Here is a 17,031-nt window from a genome sequence, read left to right as displayed (position 1 = left end):
CTTTCCCTCTCCCTTCCTCTCTGAAATCAATAAAAATATATTTAGAAAAAAAGTGGTAAAAATAAAAGAAAGCAAAGAATGGGAGGGGAAATAAACACCCCAAAACTGTTAAAATGGCAACTTCTATATTTTTTACCACCATAAAGAAATGCACTGCTCTATTAGAGAAAATTAAATTGCATGAGGTTTATAGAATGGAGTTCACCGATGTACAAAGGTGACAAGGGCACCGCCGTCCACCCCTCAGCGTTTTGCATCCAGCCTCACCTGTGCCCGCCGGCGAGCCCTGCCCCTGGTGCCTCTGGCCGCCGCCACGGGGCCTGCACAGCTCTCCCAGCGCCAGCCTCAGGGGGCACGCTGCTAGCTGGGCGGCGGCCAAGGGCGTTTGCCCCACAGAAACGGCAGATGCTGCCAACCCGGTGGTGTTGGTGTGTGTTCCCCAGAGTGCTGGTCCGCTGATCCCTGGACGGGGGGCTTGGACTGGGGGTGGCCCCTCGGGGTCAGAGCAGACTGCTTCACACATGCACTGGAGGTAGGAACTCACGGGTGGCTTGGATGGGGGGCGAGGGGCCAGGACTGAGGGGGACACCTAGACATCTAGACGTTTGGCGGTGCGGTCTATGAGCCCGGGGGAAGGGGAAGGTCCAGCAGCCGATGGCTCCAAGGCTCTGGAGCTCAGGGAGGCCCTACTGTGCGCCAGGCCCAGGCAGAGCTGCGACCCCATGGCCCCTGCCCCCCAGGGGGTGGGGGGGGCTGGTCTGTGACAAAACAGATGAACCACTTAATGGGGTGTCCTGCCCCAAACCCCGAGTGGCTGGGCAAGCAGCCACCGCCCTCCCTCTGCTGCCCAAGCCGCCCCAAGTCCCCGGGAGCGGGGGTCATGGATGCTGGTGTGCGTGCCAAACGGCTGTTTCCGCCCACCGTTTCCTCCGCCGCCCTCTCTTTCCCAGGCCGCGAGCTTCCCTCCACCCCAGCCTACTCCTTCCATGCCTAGGAAGGCTGCAGTGCACTTCAGGCTATACCTTAATGCCCCCCCCCCCCACCCCCTGCTGCTTTCCCCCATTCCCCCACTGCCCTCAGGACTGCCGCGTGGACAGCCTGTCCTGGGACCCGTTCTGTGGCCGATTGGGCATCTTTGGGAGGTGCGGCTTTGACCTACAGAAATGACTCAGGCCCTAGCTGGTTTGGCTCAGTGCACAGAGCATCGGCCTGTGGACTGAAGGGTCCTGATTCCGGTCAAGGGCACGTCCGTTGGTTGCAGGCTAACTCCCCGGCTTGGGCCCTGGTCAAGACCTGTGCAGGAGGCAACCAATCGATGCGTTTCTCCCAAACACAGCGATGTTTCTCTTTCCCTCTCTCTTCCACTCTCTAAAATCAATGGAAGAATATCCTTGGGTGAGGATTAGCAACAACAACAAAAAGAAATGGCTCAGACGGGAGCCTGACATCTGTATTGGTGTGTGGAGGGGGGAGGGGGCACTGCTATGACAAAGGACCACAAACCCGGGGGCTGAACAGAGCAGAAGCGGACTCTCCCCGTCCTGGAGGCCCGAGCCCCCCCCTCAGGGTGTGGCGGGGCCCACTCCCTTGAAGGCTCGGGAGGCCCCTTCCTGACTCTTCCAGCTTCTGGGTCCCAGGTGGTCCTCGGCGTGTGGCCACGTCACTCCAGTCTCTGCCGCTGCCTTCCGTGGCCTCTCTCTGTATTGGAGTGTCCTCAGGCCTGCAGGACACTCGTCCTGGGGTTTAGGGCCCACCCTCTCCAGGGAGACTGACCCTCGCTGCAGCTCCTTGTCTTAACCACATCTGCAAAGGTCCTCCCGCCAAGTCAGATCGCATTCTGAGGTTCGGGTGGATCTATCTTTTGGGGGCCACCCTTCACCCCACGACAAGTCATGGTGGACCTGGAGGTAGGCGGCCCCTCTGGTGCCCCTCTAATCCCACCTTCCCCGGGGGCAGGCCTATGGATGGCCTTCCCTTCTCCGTGGCCTGGGGGGGCGGTGGTGCTGTGTGTGTGTGTGTGTGTGTGTGCCCCGGAAGGCAAAGGCCTCGCTATTGTCTTTCTTGCCAAATTGAAGCTCTTTTCCCCCCCTTTCTGCGGCTGCTGCTCATTTTATCTGCCCGGGGCCCTGCCAAGACCCTTCAGTCGGCCCCCTGGCCTGGCGGCTCAGGCCCCAGGAAAGGGGGTGGGGCCTTATTAAGGTCCTGGAGCCCCAGATTGGACAGGGCCATTGAAGTGATCAAAGGCGGGGGATGATTACAGGGCCGGGCGGGCGGCTGCGGCCCAGAGGGAAGGCCGAGCAGCGACTGGACCGTCCCCCAGTTGGAGGAGTAATTATTCCTTGACGGGTGGCGCCCAGCTGTTCCCCATCTCCTCCGAGGACAGGGGAAGAAGAGGAAGTGAGTGATGTACAATTAGAGCAGTTGGTTAGCTACGAGGGTGAACTTCCTGGCGGGAGGAGCGTGGCTAAGTGCTGGGTTGGGTTTCCTGGGGGGCAGGGGGGAGCGTAGGAAACCCCTCCCCTGGGGGTGTCCGGGCCTGGCAGCGGTGGCCCAGTGGTTCCAGTGCAAAGGGCTACAGGCAGGGGGTGGACTGGATGGGCTCTGGAGCAGTCAGGCCAACAGGGGGCGCCTTCTGGCCTCGAAGGGCGACTCCTTCCTGCCATTGTCCCTTGGGCTCCCACAGGGGAGCATGTCGGTGAGGCGTGCACCCTGGCCGGGTCCCCAAGGAGATAAGCCACGTATATTTAGCTCTGCCGAGAATGGCAGGGAGCCGGCACAATATGCTGACCCGAGGCGTCTCGGGGAGCCAGGCCAGCTCTCCGCGAGGACAATCGCATGGGCGGGCCTCCCCTCCCAGGTGCTTTTTATGAAAACAGTGGAGAACAGCGCGGTGGCCCAGGCTGGATGCCATCCAGGGCACCCACGTCTTCCCAGGCGGCTGGGTGACAAGGCTGTTCTTGGTTAGGGGCAGGGGACCCCCAAACTCCCAAATACGGGGGTGACAGGTTTCCCAGCCGGTTGGACCGTGGAGCAGGCCCAGGTGCTGGTGTTGAGACCGGCAGTGCCCGGCCGGTGGGGATGCATCAGGCGGCCGTTCATGGCAGCGGCGACCCCGTTTCTGAAACCTGGGCTCCCGGGCAGACGACGAGGGTGTGTACGCATCTGAGATGTCTGTGGTTTTGCAGCTCCCTGTCCACAAACTCCCTGGGTTGAAAATAGTTCAAAATATCCAAAGCATGAGGGAGGGAGCGGCTGCCTTCCTTAAAAAGGAAGGACTCGGTTTATCTGCTGAGAAAAGGCCCTTGGAGCCAGCGCAGGCTCAGCAAGAGGCCCAGGCTCACCTGGGGGGGGGGGGGCGGGGGGGGGGCAGCAGCTCAGACCTCAGCATCCCCTGCGCATCAGACCTGGGGGTGGAGGGCCGGGAGTGGCAGCGACCAACCTGAGAGCCAGGGGGCGCTGTGGGGCACTCGGGTGCCCACCTGGAGGAGCTGTGGCAGGGCGGCCCAGCAGCACCCAGGGCTCACTCCTGCTGTGGATCCTCCCTCGGCCCCTCCTTAGGCAGAGGCAGTGGGTCTAAGCTGGCGAGGGGACCAGGAGCAGACAGGAGCGTCTAACAGGCCCAGCCAATGGAGGGGGAAGAAGCCAGTCCCCCAAGCCCTCCCCTTCCCCCCCAGCTGTCAGTGCCAGACCCGATGGCCCTTCCTGGGGGCTTGATCCTGGTGCTTCTCAAGTTGCAACTCATCCTTTCCTCCCAGCCCGTAGGCCCTGGGGCCTAGGACCTGCCTGCCCGGTAGGTAACAGGCTTAATGGATGTTTGCTGAAGGGGCTGAAGGGATGGAGAGGCGCAGAGGTTCCTGCCCCCTGGCAGCCTCCTGTCTCCCCATCCTTCACTCGCATCTAATAACGAGGGCAGGACCGGGTCTGTGCTCCACATGGGAGATGCCCCTTTCGGTGGGGATGGGGGGAGCACCCCTCTGGCATCCCTGCCCCAGGCCCCTGCTGGGCCAGCGCCCCCTCCCAGAGAGCGCAGGAGCGACCCGGGTGGAAGGGTGGGGGGGAGAGTCGCTGGAGGGGGGTCCCCCTCCGGGCCATGTGAGTCCGTGCGCTTGCCCGCTGGCTCTCCGCCAGCCGGCCAGGATCCTGCGGGCAGCCAGCCCGAGCATTAACCTTGTCGACGCCGAGAGCGAGGGGAGGCGGCGGCCAACTTTGTTTGCTTGCAGCCAACTTTGTTTGCTCGCGTCAATGCAGCTCCCGCAGCAGGAGCCCTGCGCCCCAGGGAAGGGGAGTCCGCTCCCCCTGGCACCGCCCCCGCGTCCGCCGCCCGCCTCCACATCCGCCCACATCTGGCCGCAGCGGGCGCTGGTGGGGGAGGAGGGGCCGGCCTCGTCCGTCGCCGTCCCCTGGGCGTGGGCCAGGCGGGGAGAAGGGGGGCCCTCCGGTCGAGCGCCCGGGACTCAGCCGGTCCCGCGGTGGCAGCGCACGCCCCAGCCCCCCAGCCCCCCAGGTCCCAGCCTTGACAGGCGGGCGGAGCAGCCAGTGCGAGCCCGGAGGCCGGGCCAGGGTGCGGGAACCTGATCCGCCCGGGAGGCGGGGGCGGAGCGGGGCGGGGGCGCCAGGAGCGGGAGGCCGGCGCCCGCCCTCCTCCCCCATTCATTCAGCAGAGCCCGCGGGCCGAGGGGCTCCGCCGCCAGCGCTGCACGGCGGGAGCGGGAGCGGGAGGCGGCCGGGCGCCCCAGCAGCTCGCCGGCCCGGCGCTTCCTCCTCGCCGCCCTCCGCCAGCCACCATGTCCGACCCCGCGGTCAACGCGCAGCTGGACGGCATCATTTCGGACTTCGAAGGTGGGTGGGTGCCGCGGGCGGTGGGAGCGCTCGGGCCCCTCGGACTGCAGGGTTGCGTGGAGGGGGAGGCGGAACCCCGATGGGGCGCCCTCCCGCCGCGCACCCCCGCCCCGCCCCGCGTCGCTTACGTGGAGGACCCGGTGCGGGGACCCCTGCCGCCCGGTTTCCTTCCTTTTATTGTTGTTTGTGGGTGCCGCGCCGACAGCCTCCTGGAGGGCGCGGGCTTCCTCGGGACCCGGCGCGCAGTGCCCTCTCCGCCGCTCAGCCCCTCCTCGGGCTCCGGCTCCGGCTCCCGGGGCGCTCCGGGTGGGCCCTCGAAGTCCCCTCGGCCCTGCGCCCCTCAGGCGGGTCGGGGGAGTTGGCTACCCGCCCCCGCGCTCTCCGGGGAGGACGGCCCCCTCCCCCATCCCGGTGCTGGCCTGGGCTGAGCAGAGTCCGGGCTGCGGAAGGCCGCCCAGCGGACCCGGAGAGGTCTTGGGGGGCGCCCCATCGTCCCCCATCCGCGCCTGGGATGTCCTGGGCCGCCCCCCGGAGTCGGGCTGTGTGGGGTGGGGGGGCCTGCGTGCGGGGAGGGAGTGCATTTTGGCCCCTCCCCCCTCCGGGGTTTACGAAGTGTGGAGAGACTTGGGGGGCAGGGGGGCTTCTCCCTGCGAGTGCGGCCGGCCTCCTGGCTTTGGGCCTGCGTGTGTGAGTGTGAGTGTGTGTGAATGTGTGTGTGTCTGTCTGCGTGCGCGCGCTTTCGTGCGTCCTCGTGACGCCCGTGGCCCTGCGTCCTGGGGAGTAAATAAAGTGCTGGGAGGGAAGCGCACACAATAGTCCCGCACTCGGCGGATTTCTGAGGGCGGGTCTGCCTCTGTGGGGACCGGGAGCCCCGCCCCTCGGAGGGGCTCCCCAGCAGCCCAGGGCAGAGCCCTCTGGTGGGCTGGGGTGGGGGAGGCTGGGCTGGAGGCCAAGCCCGGAGGGCCTCCACCCGTCATGGGCAGACATGACCCGGGGCTGGGACCTGGATGTCTGGAGCCCAGGGCTCGCTCGGCCCACCTGGGCCTGGCCCATGTGGGGGGGTTACGTCTGGGAACCAGAGCCTGGCTGGACCCACGCAGGGCCCGGCCGTGGCGACTCTGGGCGGGGCCTGCCCTCGCGGCTCAGAGGGTACTTGCTGCCCCGTGGCCCGCCCGCCCTGTGCGGACGATGAGGGTGCCAGGGGCTGGCCTGGCGGTGGGAACACTCGGACGCCGGCAGGAGCTGTGAGACCACCAGGGAGGTCAGGGGCTGCGGAGCTGGATGGACACCTTGGCGCATGCTCATCCTGGGGGCTCCGGGAGTGACCTGCATGCTCCCCTGCCTGCGCAGCTACTGCTCCTCTGCCGCCGCCCCTCACGGCCTTTTCATGTCACAAATATCCGAGGGCGCCCCCTTCAGGTCGCGTTGAGGGGTGCTCTCCCCGGACTGGGTCAGCTGGCAGTCCCTTCCCCAAAGCACTGCACTGGGATTTCGGGGGAGGGATGCTTGATGCGCCCTGAGGCAGGATGGGGAGGTGGAGCTTTGGGGTCGTGTGGTTCAACAGCTGTCGCAGTTCATGAGTTCATGCCACGTAGGTTGCGAGGGCCTCTGCCTCGAGTCCCTCCTCACCCGCCGGCTGTCCCATCTGAAGATGCTGGCAGCCGCTGCACTGCCTCCCGGCGGCTTCTTGACCCTTTAATTTAGTCGGAGACAATGGCCTCATTGAGACCATCCTAGGGCAGCCGTTGGCAGCCTTGTGACTCCAGGGGAGACCTCCGGAGGGTTGGGGTGCGGGGCCTCAAACCCTCCAGTTCCCCGTGTGCGTCAGTCTCTCCATGTGTGCCCTGAGAAGTCCGACGTGATCTGAGGATGGGGGTTCAGGCGTTCGAGCCCCGGCTTCTTGCATGTGTGTGAGGCCAGAAAGCCGGTCTCCCTGCGCGTCCCAGGAGCTTGGTGAGGCACTGGGCGTGGGGCTGGCAGCCTTGGATGGAAGGATCTGGGCAAGGAGAAGAGGGCACGACCCAGCGAGGGACACAGGGCAGAGGAAGGCCGCTCTGGCTGACCACTGGAGTTCTTATTGGAGGAGGCCGACCTTGAGTGAAAGTCAGACCTTGACTGTGGAGGCAGGACAGCCTCCGGTCAGGGCAACCAGCAGGCAGGGGAGGCCAGAGCGAGCTGGTCTGTCGGGGCCGGGGCATAAGGAGGGGCCGGCTGTGGCTGTGGAGGGCCAGGCATGCGCGCCCGGAGCCAGGGCCATCCGGGGAGGCAGCTGGACGAACTGAGGTCCATCCGGAAGAGCGAGGGTCTGTTCTGGGGGCCTTGGCCGCGGTCACCCACGTGGAGCCGCTTTCTGCAGGACAGGGGTGAAAGGGGCCAGGAGGGAGCTGCCAGCTCGGCCTCGGCTGCGGGACGTTAGGCGCCACCACCTAAGCAGGGCGAGTCCTGAGACCTGTGTTCCCGGGGGCAAGTTTCAATTGGAGCAGCCTGGCATCCTGCCACGGGGCCAAAGGGTGTCCCGGGATGCCGGCGGGAGTGGTGTTACCCCTGCAGGGCGGCTCCCTGGCATGGGGGGAGTGGGTGCTGGGGGCAGACAGGAAGCTGCCCTGGTGTGGGTGTGGGTGTGTGTGGGGGGGTGACCTGAGTTAAAATTCAGCTTTGCCCCACGTTCTGGGCACATCTGCCCCTGCCCTGCGGAGCTCCCACCTCTTTTTGCCACCTGATTCCTCGCCTGTCCCCCGCCCTGGAGGGCCCAGGCGTGACGGTTCCCGGGGTGACATCAGCCCCGTCTCCAGGCAGCGGGGATGAAGCCTGTTCGCTGTGTTGCACATGTCTGTCGGGCGCAGGTCCCCGGGGACTGGCCGGGTGGCGGCACCCTCCGGGGTCGTGAACCTCTGTCCCCCCCCCCCCCCGTCACCTCCCCCACACAGTGACCCCCCGGCTCTGCGGGAGCCCCCCACGCAGGGCAAGAAGAGGACTTTGTATTTTCCTGATGAGATTTTTAGTTTCATTTCCCACCTTTCCCGGCACAAACGGGCCTAGGGGTGGCCTTGGTCCCTGGCACTCCCCGTGTGAAAGGGTGGCAGGAGGCGTGACCCCTCCCCTATCTCGCTCTGGGCTGTGGACGGTGTGTTCCTTAGAGAGCTCGGGCCAAGTCCCCGAAGTGTTTGCTGTCACCAGATCTGCACGAGGAGAAAGAATCCGGGAAGTCCTGGGCGCTGTGGCCAGCAGACCAGCGCGCTGGCCCCAGAGCTCTCGCTGGAGGACCCTGTCCCTCTGAGCCCCCGGGGGACGGGCAGATGCCCGGCTCCTGCCCAAGCCGGGCGGTGCCACACTCTCTCCCTGTCACAGGAGGCTGGCCGTGTGGGCTGCAGGGTTCCTTCTCCGGGAGGGGGACCCAGCCTCCTCTCACCCCTGCCTCCCGGCATCGCAGCTGGTGGGCCACTGGCCACCCTGCAGGCCGCTGTGGACAGTGACAGGGCACGCGCTGGACGACTGGACTGTGAAGACAGATGGGTGTGGGGGGGGGCCGCCTGCCTGAGGCCTGCTGCCCAGCCTTCCCGAGGCGCGGTCAGGGCGGAGCGGGGGCCGAGCCCGTGTCTGGGGGGCCGTTCTTGCCAGCAGCCTCTGCCCGTCCTGGTCGTGTGGGCGCTGAGCCTGGTCCCAGCGGGGAGAGCAGTCCCGTCTCACAGCGGGGAGAGCCGTGTGTCTCCCGCTCCCCCCGGGGCCAGTTAGCTCTGCACCTTCCCCCCTCGCCCCCCAGGGCATGGGAAGCCTGGCACAGGTCGGCCTCGGGGCCTCTGTGCTTGGAAAAACAATCCCACCAGAGTTCGAGCCCCTGGGTGGGCAGCTGGCACATGGTGGGCACTTGCTTGGGCCACGTCGGTGGACAGGGCTGTCCTGTTGGGCAGGAGCGGTGGCCTGTGGCCTCTGTGACAGGGCGTCCTCAGGGACACACCGATGTGTGGGCTGCGTGCTTGCCCAGTGGGAGCCAGGGCTCCTCCGCCCGCCCGGCCGCTGTGGCCCAGCCCACCCTGAGCCCTCAGGCCCTGGTGCTGGCCGAGCAGAACAGGGTCCCTCCTCTTCCTCCTGGCACGCCCAGAGGCCAGGAGGGCCACACTCAGAGGCCAGGTGCCCCCTGGGTTCCCCAGCTGCATGCCTGGGGGTGGGCTGGCCTGCTGCTCTGAGTCTCCTGAGGTACAGACTCCTGGGTACAGACTCCTGGGGTACAGACTCCTGGGTACAGACACCTGGGGTACAGACTCCTGGGGTACAGACTCCTGGGTACAGACACCTGGGGTACAAACTCCTGGGTACAGATGGGAGCACAGGGCCCCAGTGAGGAGCGGGGGGGCAGGCTCAAGGAATCCATGTTGGCCTCCAAACCCAGGAAGGAGCCCCCTTGCTGCATGGTGACCCCCAAGGGCAGGGCCATGTGTGTAGAAAGGTGGGGTGGGTGGGGGCCTCTGGGCAGCTGGGGGGCAGACCTCATTTTTTGGATTCATCCCAGAAGCCCAGCCAGGAGACGCGTTCCTGCGCTTTGTGGTGACAGAGCCACTGAGGGAAAACGGCCACACAGTGGCTTTCTTTCCAAATCCCTCTGTTTTTTCCCAAATTTGGAGGCTCTCTGCGTCGCTTATGAGGCAGGAACTCTCTGGAACACAGTCCCGGAGCCTGAGGATTTGTCATCCCTCTGGCCACTCAGGCCCCCAGACACCCCTGGCGCCGGGGCATCGGGGGCTCAGGCTGTTGAATTTGGTCTGGACAGAGCCCGGAGGCCGTGCAGCCAGACAGGAGACATTCTGAGACATCAAGTTTGTTGTCCTGTTCAAAGTGTTGCGAGTGTCCAGAGTTGAGGGGGAGGGACAAGAGCAGGGCCTTGGCTTAGAGGAGGGTACCTCCCCGAGCCCCCACACCTGCCCTGGGCCAGGCTCTGACCTGCCTCTCGCCTCCCTGTCCCCCCTCTCCCCTGTGTCCTCGTCCCCTGCCTTCAAACACATGGAATAGCACCCTGGGCGCCAGGTGTCCCCCCGCCCCCTCCATCCACACCTCTGGCTGTAGCATCGAGGGACCGTCTGATGGGGGTTGGACAACAGTTGTTACCTGAGTACAAAGGGGGCAGGGGTACCCCAGGGCCTCAGGCCAGGTCCTGCGGGGATGGGGTGGGTGTGTCTTGCGGCCTGGGTCGTGCTTGGACTGAGTTGGGGCTCCTGGGGGCTGTCTCCCCCAACCCCCGACCCCCGTGTCCTCGCTCTGCAGCGGAGGCTAGAACTGGGCTCTGGGCCGCTGTGTCGGCTTTCCTGTCCCCACACCCACAGCCTCCTGACCCTCTTTGCTGCTGGGCTTCCCGCTGTCCCCTGGGGCTGGGCCTGGGGTCCGCACCCCCTGGGAGGAGGCTGCAGTGAGGAGTGGGGAAGGGAGCCACCGCCAGACAGCTCCCTCTCTGCCTGCAGGAGGTGAAGGGATGGGCTCGCTCATCTTTCTTTTTGGTGGGAAGAGAGACAAGTCCCCGGCCCAGCGAGTGGGTCTGACTCGGATCCAGGCCTTTGCCGCCACCCCTCCCCCAGGCCCCGCCGGGAGATGGGGGTGTTGGTGGTGGGACCTGCTCTCCCGGTGCCCACTGGCCCCTCCCTGGGTGGCGGGTACAGGAAGCCGCCTCTGAGCAGGGCTCGCTGGCCCTCCTGCCACGTGGGTGGCCTTTCCCTGAGAGGCCAGGCCCTGCCCCGTGTCCCCTGCAGATCCCTGTCATCTCCAGGGAGAGCTGCCCGTCGGCTCCAGGCCACGCTGGCCTCTGTGCTGTCCCTGCCTCCTGCCCCCACTGAGGTCTGAGGTCGGGCAGGCGCCTGTGAAGCAGCGGGTGTGTGTTTCCCTGCTGGCCCTGCCGTCTGTCCTGGGTGCGAGAGCAGCGGCGCGCACTCATTTGTTTACTCAGCAGCGGCCAGCTCTGTGCTGGGTTCTGGGGGCCAGGCGTGTGCCCAGGAGCGGGTCGGCTCAGGAGGGCTTCCTGGAGGAAGGGGCACCTCAGCAGAGGCCTGGGCAGGAGTTTACCAGGCAGGGTCTCCAGGCAGGTGATGCCGCGGGAGACGGGAGGTGGGGGACAGGGCTGTGTTGTGCATCTGGGAGGGGCCTGAGGGGGCTCCGGGCTCCCCTGGCCTCTGGGAGGGACTTGGGTGATGGATTGCGCAGGTGGGAGCGAGGCACCCGGTGTGTTGCAGGCTCGGCTAGTCTCGCCTTCGCTCTGGCCTCCGTCAGCAGACTTCAGAGGGCAGCTGTGCCTTTTTGTTGAGCTGCTAAGGAAGTCCGGGCAGGCCTGGGCCCCGGGGGTGCGACGGGAAGGTGACCATTCCTTGCACCTTTGCAGGCCTCGAGCAGGGAAGAGGAGGGAGGTGGAGCTGGGTCCCCTCTCTTCCTGGTTGCCGCCCCCCACTCAAGTCCTGGCTCGGGAAGCACCGGTGTTGGGGCAGAGGGAGGGATGGGGACTCTGGCAAGGGAGGGAGTCCTGCGCCTGCTCTGGCTGCAGCCCCAGTGAGGCTGGGGGGGAGGGGGGGGCTCGGATATTTACATCTCTCCTAATATTTAAATGATGGAGCCAGGCCCGGCACACAGCTGCCCCGAGCCAGCTGTCAGGCTCTGGCCTCCCCCTCCCTCCGCATTCTTCTTCTCTGACCCAAGTCCAGGCCCTTCCAGCTGTTCCCCCTTCGCTCCCAGGCGCTTCCTCGGACCAAGCTGGTTCTCATTATTTCCATAGCCATCGCCTTTATTGAGCACCTACTATATGCCAGGCGGTGGCTGGGCACTGGGTCCTCCGGAGCCCAGCAAGGTGGCCGGCCCGCCAGGCTCACTCCGGGTCACAGCTGGCCCGAGGCCACACTGGAAGGCGGACTCCGGTCCTCCTGCCCCCATGCCTGCATCTTCCGTCACTCCCTACTGCCCAGACCTGCCCCCTGGCCCTCTGCTGCCACGATGCCAGTCTCCGTCTACTTGTCCGGAGTCGGGGTGGGGGGTGGGGACAGCTGGCGGCCCAGAGCCTGGGTCTGTGGGGGCTGCCTCTGCTCCCGTCCCAGCCTCGATGTTCTCCAGCTGGATGACAGAGCCCAGCTTACGGGGGGCGGGGGCTTGGAGGGGGGCGTGCGCAGGGCTCAGCTGGTGCTCTCTGCCTTCAGAGCTTAGCTTTTAGGGGCCCTGGGGTGGGGTGGGGGCAATGGGCTCGTGTGCTGGCTCCCAGCGGCTTCCCCTTGCCCACTGTCACGATGGGTGAGCCCGAAGCCTCTCTGCCTCAGGTTCCGACCTGGAAAATGGGGATGAGGGCAAAATACTCCTCAGGTGGCCATGGCAGCCGACGAGCTAATGCAATAGACGCCCTGAGAACAGGCGGCAGGTGGTGAGCGCTCACTGTGCGTCAACTAGCGGAGTCGGTGAAGCAGACGCTGTGTCGGTGGACAGGGAGGGGACCGTCTTAGTCTGCCCGGGCTGCTGTGACAGGTGCTCTGACAGGTACCACAGACTAGACATTGATTGCCCAGGTCTGGAGGCTGCAAGTCCAAGATCCAGGTGCCGGTTGGTTGGCGTTTGGTGAGGCATCTCCTGGCTCATACGTGGTGTCTTCTTACTGTCCTCACAGGACAGAAGGGGTCTCTGTCATAAGGGCACTAATCCATTCCCGAGGGCCCCACCCTCACTAATCACCTCCCCAAGGCCCCCCCTCCCGATACCATCACATGGGGGTTAGGATTCAGCATAGGAGTTTGTAGGACCCAGACAGTCCATCTGTGGCTGGTGGTGGGGTGGTGTGGGGGGGCCTGGTAGGCTCCTGGATGCCCATGGCCCGCCTCTGTCCTGCCCCGTTTCCTGTGGCAGGTGAAGGCAACCCTTATTTCCCATGGAGGCCCTGGCACATTGGCTCTTCTTTGCCCAAGGTAAACCCAGTGTAGGCCCTGGGCAGGTTGGGGCCTTGTGACTGACACGCCACCCTGGTCACCTGGGCCTCCGCCCCCAGCATTGCCCAGTGTGCCCTCCGTATGTGCCTGCCCTGGGAGCGGTGGGGGCTGAGGCTGGGCGTTGGCCCTGGTGCCTCTGCAGAGGGAGAGGGCGTGGGGCTGCTGAGCTGGGCTCCTGGTGGCAGGGGCGGTGCTAGGGTTTCCTTCTTACAGGATTCTCAGTGGTGAGGTGGGGACAAGGCTTGTGAGCCCTGGGGGGCGGGCAGGGGTTCCCGCACTGCCCCTCAGACACGCCCTGGGGTGCCCGGCCCACCAAGAACCTCTGGGAGGTGGGCACCAGCATCTACTTTCTTCTGAGCTGCAGGAATGGTTCTGGTCGGCAGAGCTGAGAAAGGTCTGGAAGCAGCAGGTTAGAGTCCCCGGAACTGAGGGGCGAGTGCAGGGTGAGGGGAGGTGTGAGCTGCTAGTGCTACGGAGGGACGCACACGGCGGAGCTGCCGCCGGAGCCTCACGTGGAAATACAGGGCACGTGCGCTGGAGGGGCTGGAGGGGCGTTTGCCAGATACAGCGGGGTGGGGGGTGGGGGGTCGGGTCCTGGGCTCATGATTCTCCCGTGGCTTTCTCTGGGTTTCGCAGTTTCTCCGTCGCACATAAGTTGCTTTTATAGTCAGGGAAAGAGCAAGATGTAATTGTTTTTAGAAGTTCATTGTCAAGCCCTGGCCGGTTGGGCACAGTGGATAGAGCTTCGGCTTGCGGAACGAAGGGTCCCGGGTTCGATTCTGGTCAAGGGCATGTACCCAGGCCCTGGTCTGGGTGTTTGCAGGAGGCAACCAATCCATGTGTCTCTCTCGCATCGATGTTTCTCTCTCTCTCTGCCTCTCCCACTTCCTTCCACTCTCTCTCTCAAAAATCAATGGAAAGATTTCCTCGGGTGAGGATTAACGAAAATAAAAAAAAGTTCATTGTCAAATTGAAAGAGCGCGCCCAGCCCAGCCCCCACCCCAGTTTGAGACTCCAGGTCCCTGCAGCTTCCCCAACTCCGGGCTGGGGCGCTGAGTGGAGAGCAGGCTGCATGGACCGGACCGAGTCTGCAGGCACTGCTGGCGGCTGCATTTTTGGCCGCAGAGGAATGTGACCAGAGCTGAGGCCCCTGACCTCTGCCGGGAGGGGAGGGGAGGGGGCGCCGCCCTGTCCACCCGGCCAGGCCCCTGCGGCTCTGCGGGCGTTGGAATGGCCGGGCCTGGTTGCTCAGGACCAATGAGCCACCTCGGAGCTGGTGGCCGATTGCAGAAGGGCCTCCACGGGGTCATCCTGTGTCCGAGCTGGGAGGGGCCTTGCAGTTCAGCCCCTTCCTGGACTTTTCCAGGAAACTGAGGCCGCAGGGGTCATCTGCCTGGGCCGGGTGGGGCATAGATGGCGCTTGTGACAACTCGATGCCCCGCGGCTCTGGGCCGTCTGCAGAGCTTCCTACCCGCCCACACCGAGCACTTTGCTGGGGGCAACGCGGTGAAAAGTCCCCATTTTCAGTGTAGAAAGGATGACTCCGTTCTGCAGTTTCATTTCCTGCGGCTCGCTCTCTCCTGCGCCAGCACTTCCCACAAGGGCCTTGCCGCCTGGGTGGGTGGGTGGGGGGTGGGGACCGTGGACAGTTTCCGGGTGGGCGAGGGCTGGGGCCTCTCCCTGCCTGTGTCCCCTGCAGCTGGTGGCGGGAAGGGCCTGGCTCCCCGGGGCTTCCCAAGGTGGGAGGTGGAGGTTGGCAGCCAGGGCCTGTGTGGCTGGCAGGCGGGTCAGAGGTTATGGGCTTCGTGGGGGCGCTGGGCAGGGGGTAGGTGGGGGGTCTCCCAGGGGCTCTGGCAGGAGGTTCGGAGCTCCCCGTCAATAGCTTGCACTTTTGCCTCCTCCCACGGCCATGAGCAGAGTTGGGGGTTGTCGGTGGGACCTGGTCCTGGAGGTAGGTGTCTGTGCACCTCAGTCCCGCAGGCAGGTGGCGGAAGGGCCCCCTGCGACCTGCCCCGGAGGCCTTCCCCTTGGGACAGCTCGCAGGGTCCCCGTCAGTCTCTGCTCCCCCACTTCTTTGCCAAACCCCTCGTGTCCTGAGGACACAGAGCAGGCCCAGACCCTCAGGGTCAGCAGATGTGAACCCGAAGTCACCAGGGTTCTGCAGGGCGTGGGGTTACCAAGGCTCCGCCCTCGTCAGCCCAGCATGGCCGCCTTGGGCCCTGCTGTGAGGAGCCCCCCCCCCCCCGCTCCCCCCTCCCGCCCCCGCCCCTCCATTCCTCTGGAGGCCTGGGCGCAGCTGGACTCCTGGGTGCTGCCCTGAGCAGGCCCTGGCCGGGGCCTGAACTCTGCCCCCGGGGTCACTGTCCCCTGTAATTAGGCTGCTGCTCACATTGGCCTGGGCAGCGCCCACCGGCTGGCCACCCCCGGGCCACAACACAGCCCTTCGGTCCCTCCGCGTGATGGATGGAGGGTCCCACCTGGCCTGTGGCCCCTGGCGTTCGTTTCTTTCACATTTTCACTGCTTTAGCCATTCCCGCGGGGGTGGAGGGGGTCGGGGCGGTGGTTCTGCATCCCAGACCCATTGGGAGTGGCCACTACCGTGTGCGCGGCCACGGGGCTGGGAACAGCTGCCGGCCACACGGGGCCTGGCCGTCCGTCCCTGAGGGTCTCTGGTCGGTCCTGGGCCGCAGGCAGCTCGGGCCGACAGCCATGCGCGGAGGCTTGTCTGCAGGGTCCGATGACCCCTCTCCCTGGTCGGGGGGCGGGGCTCTCGCAGGGCCTGGCCATCCGGGAAGAGGCGTGTTTGGGGGAACAGTGGATGGGGAGGGAAGAGGTGGAAAGGAGGCTGGGGGGTCAGTGGGGACCCTCTGGTGGGGGAGGAGCTCCCTAACGTTTGAGACACTGGGAGCTGGGCCTGCAATTGGTGGTCAGTCACCTTCCAGGGGCTGCCATTTATCAGGTGACCTTTGACCCACAAAGGCCTGAAAGGTCACCTTCACCCCCCCCTCCCCCGACCCCCCTGCTCTCCTGCAGCCTGGCTGCACCCAGGCCGCCTCCCACTGCCCTGCACGACTCAGGAAGCCCTTCTCTTATCTAACCCACATCTCTGTCTCTATCTCTATCTCTATCATCTCTATCTCTGCTTCTCTCTATCTCTGTGTCCCCCCCCTCCCCCCCCCTCCCCCGCTGTCCGGTGTAGGCCGCCAGCAGTGCGCTTGCGGGGAAGGCAGGCGATAAGACTGGTCCAAACACATCCTTCCAAATGCGCTCATGCTCCGTCACTTCATTTAGTCAAAAAACAAGGAAGCCCAGCATCTTGGGGCGACTTTTGAAGGGCGCCCGGAATGACCCCGGTGCTGCCAGACCCGGGCAGGGGCAGGGGCAAGCACCCCGAGGCCTGTGCCCAGGGGCTGCCCTCGGTGGGGGGCTTTCCAGGAAGAGGCCCTACTCAGGGACGTGGCCGTGCACGGAGAGACTTCTCGAAGTGAAGTCGCCACGGCGCCCGTGTGCCTGCGGGAGTCTCACTGTGAGGCGGCTCCCGGGCCCCAGCACCATCGCCCAGGACCCTTCTCTGGCATGGGGAGGGGGGCGGGCAACTCCAGGAGTTAACCCGCTGCTGGTAGGTGGTAGTAACTTACTGCCCCAGTTGGGACACTCCTGGGAGTGGAACTGGGAGCCCTGAATAATGACAGGGGACAGCAGGAGTGGGCGGGGCTGCATGCGTGGGCCCCTGTCCCAGCGGGGGGGAGGGGGGGGCCCTCCGGGGCCAGCAGGGAGCAAACAGCAGAAGGGGCCCATGTCGACCGGGCTGGGGGCTGACGCGGGCGGGCAGGGGGCAGGCTCCTTCCGGCCGGGCCACGCCAGGTCCAGGGCAGCCGTGGCGCCACATCCACGAAGGCCGCGTGGTGGAGTGCGACCGGCCCTCCCTCCTGTGTTCTGGTGGCGCAGCAGCTCTCTGGGACTGGCGTCGCGAAGTGCCACCAACCGGGGCTTCAGACCGGAGGGGTGCAGTGTCTCAGTCCCCGCGGCCAGGCCGGCGGGCTCAGTGGTTGAGGTCGACCTATGAACCAGGAGGTCAGGGTTCGATTCCCGGTCAGGGCACAGGACCGGGTTGTGGGCTCCATCCCCAGTGTGGGGCGTGCAGGAGGCAGCCGATCCATGATTCTCTCTCATCAGTGATGTTTCTCTCTCTCCCTCTCCCTTCCTCTCTTTGAAATCAATAAAATGTATTTTAAAAAAATAATCAATCAAGGTGTGG

The 17,031-nt window shown here is 65.5% G+C and overlaps 1 protein-coding gene across 3 annotated transcripts in view; it reads left to right on the top strand.

Moving 5' to 3' along the window:
* SEPTIN9 (septin 9) overlaps positions 1 to 17,031 on the top strand; it is a 123,787-nt gene that overhangs the window by 44,502 nt on the left and 62,254 nt on the right. The window contains exon 1 of one of the 3 annotated variants that reach the window (XM_036338841.1): positions 4,654 to 4,839. The exons of the other annotated variants lie outside the window; for them this stretch is intronic. Coding sequence (XP_036194734.1) covers positions 4,785 to 4,839 — 55 coding nt within the window. The 5' untranslated portion in view covers positions 4,654 to 4,784. Of the gene's footprint in view, positions 1 to 4,653; positions 4,840 to 17,031 lie in introns of those variants that run through there. 3 annotated transcript variants of the gene reach the window in all.

Source organism: Myotis myotis, unplaced genomic scaffold (assembly GCF_014108235.1).
Source record: "Myotis myotis isolate mMyoMyo1 unplaced genomic scaffold, mMyoMyo1.p scaffold_m19_p_17, whole genome shotgun sequence".
NCBI lineage: Eukaryota > Metazoa > Chordata > Mammalia > Chiroptera > Vespertilionidae > Myotis > Myotis myotis.
The sequence above is the reverse complement of the archived record's forward strand: the minus strand, read 5'-3'. Positions and strand labels throughout refer to the sequence as shown.